The 7,953-nt window shown below is 41.4% G+C and overlaps 1 protein-coding gene across 1 annotated transcript in view; it reads left to right on the top strand.

Moving 5' to 3' along the window:
* The first annotated feature begins 1,039 nt into the window (after positions 1-1,039).
* Positions 1,040-7,953, top strand: part of gtf3c2 (general transcription factor IIIC, polypeptide 2, beta) — a 31,104-nt gene continuing 24,190 nt past the window's right edge. The window contains exons 1-5 of the mRNA XM_042095684.1: positions 1,040-1,188; positions 1,929-2,275; positions 2,752-3,043; positions 3,907-4,237; positions 6,736-6,815. Of these exons, the coding sequence (XP_041951618.1) occupies positions 1,987-2,275; positions 2,752-3,043; positions 3,907-4,237; positions 6,736-6,815 (992 nt within the window). The 5' untranslated portion in view covers positions 1,040-1,188; positions 1,929-1,986. The remainder of the gene's footprint in view (positions 1,189-1,928; positions 2,276-2,751; positions 3,044-3,906; positions 4,238-6,735; positions 6,816-7,953) is intronic.

The raw sequence follows: 7,953 nt of genomic DNA, 5'->3' as shown, positions 1-7,953 counted from the left end.
CGTGAAGTGGAATGTGGGGGGGAGTTTGACGAACTGGTACATTGATGCCCAAATTACTTCTGCTCAATATGTGTTTAACCAGCTGCATGTGTGATGTGGTCTTGTACAGAATGCTCTTTCCAGAACCCATTGAATGGTAGTGATGACCATTGCTGCTGTATAGAAAAAAAAGGGAAAGATGGTGTTGTTTTTGTATAGATAACATTATCAACGCTAATCATCAATTTCTGCATACGAGAGCAGTAGTTAAATTGGCAGGTGGCTCTGGGTGTGCATTTTGTGGAGAAATTAAGTTTGCGAGATTAATTCATGATGAAGAGAAGTGGCGAGAGTATTGCATGGGTTACTTCTTGTCTGACTGCCACGGTGTATGACAATATTGCAATACTGTCGCACAGTCATTAAACTTTTTTTCAACTTGTTATATATAATGTTTTTAAACACCAAGGACCAAAATAAGTCTTTAGACATTGCTGAACATTAGTAAGTTCAGTTCATGCCATATGACCGTGTTATCCTGCAAATGATGAAAGGAATGCATGCATTATTGTGCAGAGAAAGGAAATCATCCCACTGTGCTCTGTAAATCTGTTCCCCAATATGCCTTGTTTCGTCTGCAAAGTAACACTAGAAGACAATTGCATTGACGTTTACGTACAGTTTTTCTTAGGTTGTTGTCAGCTTAACACCGTAACCTCATGGTATATGTCAGTAGCCTACAGGTGGTTTTGGGAGTAATTTCCATGCCCTGTAACAAGCTGTATTTATAATGAAAGTATATTGTTAGGTTAGTTAACTTGTATACTACTTGTGTTTTTTTTTTTTTTATTTACTTAGAACACATGTACCCTTTTGCAGCAACTTAAGGAAATGTACTTTCGACATGTGTGATTAAAAGGTTGTGTACTGTTAACAATTGTATTCTCAGGGTTATTTTTTTGCTGAAAAACATGATGTGACACCGCCCAGTGGGGGGATGGCGAATTACAAACCCAACATCAAATTGGAACAGCTTTCTTTCGGTAGGGGGCAGCAACGAGTAATAGTAAAGTGTATGGGATAACTGAACAAACATGGCGGAATACATCATCGCGGAAGGCTCGTGGTGCTAGTATATATGTTGAACAGTAGATATTGATCGATTTTTTTTTTTTATTTCCCCTGTTTTCCTTCGGATGGACGACGAAAGTAAGTACTTTGAAATGTTTCTTGGACCTTCGGGGTTAAGGGAGTTACATGCTACATGATATTTTTTAGGATTTCAACGAGGTCGACAGAGTCTCGAACCGGTGATCTGTCGGGGTAAGGGGCCTCTTCGTGGTCATGGCTTATAGGCTTGAGCCACCGAAATAATGTGCTCTGAGCGAGAATAAGGCCATGTCATTTGTGCTCTGTATGGAACAAGTGTTTTATTTACCCGTTTTTACACATAAATATACTCTATATTCAGTAATTGATAACAAGCAACACAATTATATGTCAGAGTTGACGTTGCAAAATGTAGCTGACTAGCATGGCAAATAAAGTTGCAATGAAACGTGAAGCAGCTGGGTGATCTTAAGATAACTTGACTGTTGTCTTGAAATCTAGTTTATCGCGGTCACTTCAATACTTTGTACTTAAGGCGTCCTTGTTAAGCTTTGTAGCTAGCTGTAACCCTGTTTGATCATTCATGCTAAAATAATCTAGGCCTAACGCTAGTGAAAGATGGGATCAAGCTTTATGATAACGATGAATGATGATACTGAATGATAATGTTACGTGAATATGAGTTTGACATTAGACGGCCTGTTTTGGCTATAATAAACGACTCAAGTAGCGTGGAAAATACTCGCACAACCAGTCTGATCACAAACTTCTTTTTATGCTGGAAAGTTACATACAGTAACGTTAACGTATGGCTTAATTGACGATTCTTGTTTTCTCAGGTATGCATAGGTAAAACCTGGAACCATCTCGCAAGAGAGGGGGCACTGCAGTTGTTCCATGGCATCCGGTGCTCAAAGGTTGAGCAGACGTAACGTTAAAGAGAGGGGTATGGGTTTGCCTAAAGCAGAGGATCCTGCACAGCAAGCGGGTCACCGCCTAAATCAGAGCCCCAACAAGTCGTCTCTGAGCACAAATGGGGATTCAACAAAAGCTCCTAGGTGGACTGCTGGGAAGTGCAGCTCACAAACATCTGACAGCAACTTGCAAGAGGCCGAGTTTGCAGCAGAGATCGGCTCTGATGAGGTCAACTCCACTCTAGGGACGGGTCAAGATGATTGTGAGCAAGGTATTATCATACTCAGAACATGTTCAAGGTTGTCTGTTCCTGTATGAAATTATTCAACCATGCCAATGTAATACAAATAATATATTTTTGTCAGCTTCAGAATGATTGTGGATAAAACCCTTTGAATTGTATTAAGTAGCAGTCCGTCTTGCTTTAAGCAGTCATGGCCTACTGGTTAGCGCTTCGGACTTGTTACCGGAGGGTTGCCGGGTCAAACCCCGACCAGTTAGGCATGGCTGAAGTGCCCTTGAGCAAGGCACCTAACCCCTCACTGCTCCCTGCGCGCCGCTGTTGTAGCAGGCAGCTCACTGCGCTGGGATTAGTGTGTGCTTCACCTCACTGTGTGTTCATTGTGTGCTGAGTGTGTTTCACTAATTCACGGATTGGGATAAATGCAGAGACCAAATTTCCCTCACGGGATCAAAAGAGTATATATACTTATACTTAATGGTCATACTGTTATTTTATTCTTCAAGGCACTCAGCTGATATCTGACGAGTCCACAAATGCAACGCCACTAAAGAAAAAAGGGCGTCCTCCGTCCAAGGGGAAGGGTCAGCGGAAGCAACCAGTGAAAACCCCCGCCAAATCTCCCAAAGCTCCCAAAGCTGTCCCAGCTACCCCTAAAGCCACAGGAAAGAAACAGCCTATGATGCCAGTTCCACAGGCCACCAGCACGCCCATGGGCAAGATGGCGCCACCACCAGAGGCCCCCTCATCCCCAGAGGTGATGCCAGGCGGTCGGCCCAAGAGGAGAGCGGCCAAAGCGTATGTAGTCTTCACTGCAAAGAACTATATATATTTATTCCCTTCACTACAACAACATGCATCACTGCCTGCTTTTCCCTGCGTGTTTCTTCTTTACCCATATTCATAATTAGTTACCTGTGTTGTGTTGAAAGCGCGGTTCAGTTCAGCACCGGTCTTGGCCAGAAGCTGCAAACATGCAGCATTTAGGATTGGAATGCGGGTGTGCTAGCAAGGAGGCTTAAAGCTATGGCTGCTAGTTGTTTACATTACATTTAGCAGACACTTCTTGACCAAAGTGACTTACATATGTCAGCTATATTACAAGGGATCACATTGTCCCCGGAGCAACTTGGGTTTAAGTGCCTTGCTCAAGGGCACAACGGTGGAAGCCGGGAATTGAACCGACAACTTTCAGGCTACTGCACGCTAGCCCAGTTCCTTAACCACTACACTACCACCACCAGCACGTCTCCTAAGGTGTCTGGAGGGAGGCGTACTCACGGTACAGCACTAGCTACTTATTTACTGGCTAGTGTTACACTTATCCCCCTAAATCTCACTTCCATCCGCTCACACCAATGTAGGTTATGTTGTGTTTGACCACGCATGTTTTCAGGGTTAGGGTTTGGCTAACCCTGTCCAAGGAGGCTAAAACCTGTTGGCTAGTGAGTTAATTCACTACACGGCACTTCTTGCTGTGAGATGTATTGCGTATTGCTGGTTTTATGAACACTTCAGTTCTGTATGGTGAAGTTGAGAAAAAAAACAGTGTAGAATTTCTGGTCCCGTCACCTCAATACATTCTCACTTTAACTGAACAAAATAAATATGCATTCAAGTTTCTCTTCTGGTTTTGACTGTTTCTTTTAAATCTTTTGTAGTGCAATTGAGTACCTTCACAGCCTTGTGAAAAGCCTGAACGATACCAATGCAGATTACCCGAGTAAGGACGAGGACATGGACACTTCACCTAGAGCAAAGAAGCCCAAGAAAGAGGCGACAGGCCAAGGGAAGAGGAGGAAGGCTCCTGAGCCAGACAGCGACGCGGGGGAAGACTCTGACTTTGTCCCTGAGGAAAAAGACAGTGACGTGGAGAGTGAGGACAGCGAGGAAATGGAGGACGAGGACCTGGACGAAGAGTTATCTTACCGCGAGCGCAAAACGGCTCCCATTTTTCGGAAAGACTTCTTGCCAGGTTCTCAACAAATACGGGTGAGTCCAGACTCTAGTTAAATCAAGTCAAGTCACATTTATTTATATAGCACACTTAAACGCATTGCAATTGACCCAAGGTGCTCACAAAAATAAAATACAAACAAGTAATAAAAACAACAATATAAGTGACAAAAAAAAAAATACAAAAAATAATAGGAATGATAATAATAAACTGATTATGATTGTAGATGAAAGAAGATACAGTTACTAAAACTACTACTACTATAGGTCTAGAGCAAAATGTACAGTAAAGTTAAAGATGGAAGTTAATATAATGCTGAAAAGAAATAGAAATAAGATAAATAAACAAACAAGGGGAGTATTAATGGACATTAAAGGCCAAAGAAAATAGATATACTGTATAATATAGTTATGTCCTCTTTACTAGGTACTGGCACACAGCACACAGTTGGGGTGGTAGCATAGTAGTTAAGGAGCTGGGCTAACATGCAGTTATAACCAGAAAAGGTGTGGGTTCAATTCCTGTTGCCACCGTTGTGCCCTTGAGCAAGGCATTTAACCTCAAGTTGCTCTAGGGAGGATGGCCCTTGTAATAATTGTAAGTCGCTTTGGATAAAATCGTCAGCCAAATGAATAACTATATATATACTCTTTTTAATCATGTGAGGGGAATTTGGTCTCTGCATTTATCCCAATCCGTGAATTAGTGAAACACATTCATTCAGCACACAGTGAACACACAGTGAGGTGAAGCACACAGTTGAGTGACATTCGAATGAGTTGACGGTCATATTCAAAATTAAGAGACCACTGCAAATTTGAATATGACCGTCAACTCATTCGAATGTCACTCAGCAGTACAATACAAACTTCTATATAGTTCTGTAAAAAATGAAGAGACCACTGCACATTTTTCTGATGTCATCCTACGGTTGCTGAGTGACATTCGAATGAGTTAACGTCATATTTAAAATTAAGAGACCACTGCAAATTTGAATATGACCGTCAACTCATTTGAATGTCACTCAGCAACCGTAGGATGACATCAGAAAAATGTGCAGTGGTCTCTTCATTTTTTCCAGAACTATATAGAAGTATGTATTGTACTGTATTTGCATTGGACTCTCAGAGGGGTTATCACATGTGGTGAAAAAGTATTCTATAAAATTATATGAGCTCTTGTTGATCTTCTAAGACCCTTTCAAGCCAATAATTTTGACAGATAGATAAATTAATGGATGGATGGATGGATGGATGGATGGATGGATGGATGGGTAGGTGTAAACGTGTAAGGACATTACAGGATGGATGGATGGAGACTTTTTCTGGACAGTCAGGTTTCTCAAGAAATGAGCCATTGCATCCCATGTTGTTATGATTTTATGAGAGCTTAATAACAACTGAAACATCCACACTAAAATGTCATTCAAAGCCATCCTCTGTGAGAAAAGGCTGTATATCTAGCATTCTTTAATACCCTGATTGCCCTATGTCTGGGCCCATAGAGAGTGGGAGAGCTTTTCTGGTCTTCTGCTGGAGTGGGGAGGGAATGGCGCGCCAAAGTAACACTCCCATGCTTCAGTCTTTACCTCATAAGCCTGTGTACTACTTCCCTGTGTGTACTGTAGGCCACAAGGACATTTCCTTGAATGGAGGAAAAAGTGTGCTATTTATTAATGATTTAGATTGTTATATTAATGCAGTGGTCCCCAAACTACGGCCCGCCACCTCATTTTGGGTGGCCCCCCAAAACATGTCCGTGATAGCATCTGGCCCGCATGGGAGTACGACATCGTCAAACTATAACCTCCGTAATTTCCCCCATTCATTCTCTATGGCGAGTCTTAACAGTACACATGTAATACTCTTTATGTCCACTGGTGGTTGTTTTGGCACTGTTTTGCATTTGCCATCGAAAACGGAATGAAATGGTGCCTACCTGCAAACAATGTAAGAGGCCTATGCTGACTGCATCAGTGCCCAAAGTATTCTAAAAGTTTATCAATTAATTGTTAATAACTAACTAACTTCTATTCAAGTCATATTTCTGGGACTTTCTGGGATAATTATTTCTATACTATTCTATTCACTTGTTCAAATGTTCATACAAATTCACAATTCACAAAGTTATCATCAGGTGAGTGAAAGTGGTCATTTCAGATGTTTTTGCCAGCAGTTCATAAAACTCTCATAGTTTGAGAACTTCAAATTATTTGTAGGATATTGCTTAGTCTTTTTATTAGTATTATTTCATTTGAGCTACATTTTACACTGATATGGCATGATGGCAATATAAACACAGCTAACAATGGTATTAAATTGCAGTAGCCTATGATTAAATGTAATGGAATATTCAACTAAGATAGGCTGCTGTTGTTCACAGCAATGCTATTTATGGTTACTAATATACTCCAAGTCTCTGGCCCTCTCTTAGAACCAGGCATAGTGAGCTGGCCCTCGGAAGAAAAAGTTTGGGGACGACTGTATTAATGTATTGATTTATATTAACATAATGTATATTTGTATCTCCTCAGAGACCAGGCTTCGCAAGCAATGGCCTCACCAATAGGCTGATGCACCCTGTGTGGACAGCTTTCTCTGCCCACAAGGAATTGTGAGTCTCACAGCAGTTTCTTTGTGAATGGTAGCAAGTTCCTCTGTATTCTTCATTGATTCTTTGTGTGGTTCCTCAGAGGGTTCTTGTCATGTGTTGCATGCAACTCACTGTGTTTCTGTAATGCCAGTAGTTGATATGAGACACATAATATGTGTCTCATGATTGAGCAGATGAGACACATAATATGTGACATACAGTATGAACTGTTGTGGTCGTCGTGCTTCACTGCTCACTATGAAGCACGACGACCACAACAGTTCATACAGTATGTCACTTTAAACGAACATGGCAATAATCATCAAGTGGAAAAAAAAAAAACGCATTCAAGTGGAACCTCCATGTGACCTGCCCATTAACGGGACATACCTCAGTGCTGATTAGCTATTGATTGTGTGCAGTGCTGGAGCATTTCACAGCTATAGCCTGAAGTAAGCCCATTTGGAGGTTAAAACCACATTCAGGTATGTAGTATGTAGTACTAATTTGGATTTGTTTGGATGTAGTACATGTTTGGATTTGCCACTTGGCTCACTCCCTGCATACACAGATCTATGAGGTGGAGATTTCGGACCATACATTCCAAAACATTCTGGTCTCCTTCAGTTCAGTCATCTTGCAATGAATTGTGGTATACCAGAGAAAAATGGGCTCTCATGTAGTGTACACTATTTGTACCCTATAAAGCTTGAGGACACTAATATACTGTACAGTGAATGAAATATGTACAGATGACTGACATATATAGAGTGAGTAGTACTGTATGGTGGTTGAGTAGAGTGAGTAGTACTGTATGGTGGTTGAGTAGAGTGAGTAGTACTGTATGGTGGTTGAGTAGAGTGAGTAGTACTGTATGGTGGTTGATTGGTGGAGTAGAGTGAGTAGTACTGTATGGTGGTTGATTGGTGGAGTAGAGTGAGTAGTACTGTATGGTGGTTGATTGGTGGAGTAGAGTGAGTAGTACTGTATGGTGGTTGAGTAGAGTGAGTAGTACTGTATGGTGGTTGAGTAGAGTGAGTAGTACTGTATGGTGGTTGAGTAGAGTGAGTAGTACTGTATGGTGGCTCCAAACACAGCTTGAATATTGCACTGTTTGCAGTGCCACATATCTTTATATTTATCCTCTCATGCATGGCGT

This window comes from Alosa sapidissima, chromosome 6, assembly GCF_018492685.1.
Source record: "Alosa sapidissima isolate fAloSap1 chromosome 6, fAloSap1.pri, whole genome shotgun sequence".
Taxonomy (NCBI): domain Eukaryota; kingdom Metazoa; phylum Chordata; class Actinopteri; order Clupeiformes; family Clupeidae; genus Alosa; species Alosa sapidissima.
This window is presented reverse-complemented; position numbering and strand designations above follow the sequence as displayed.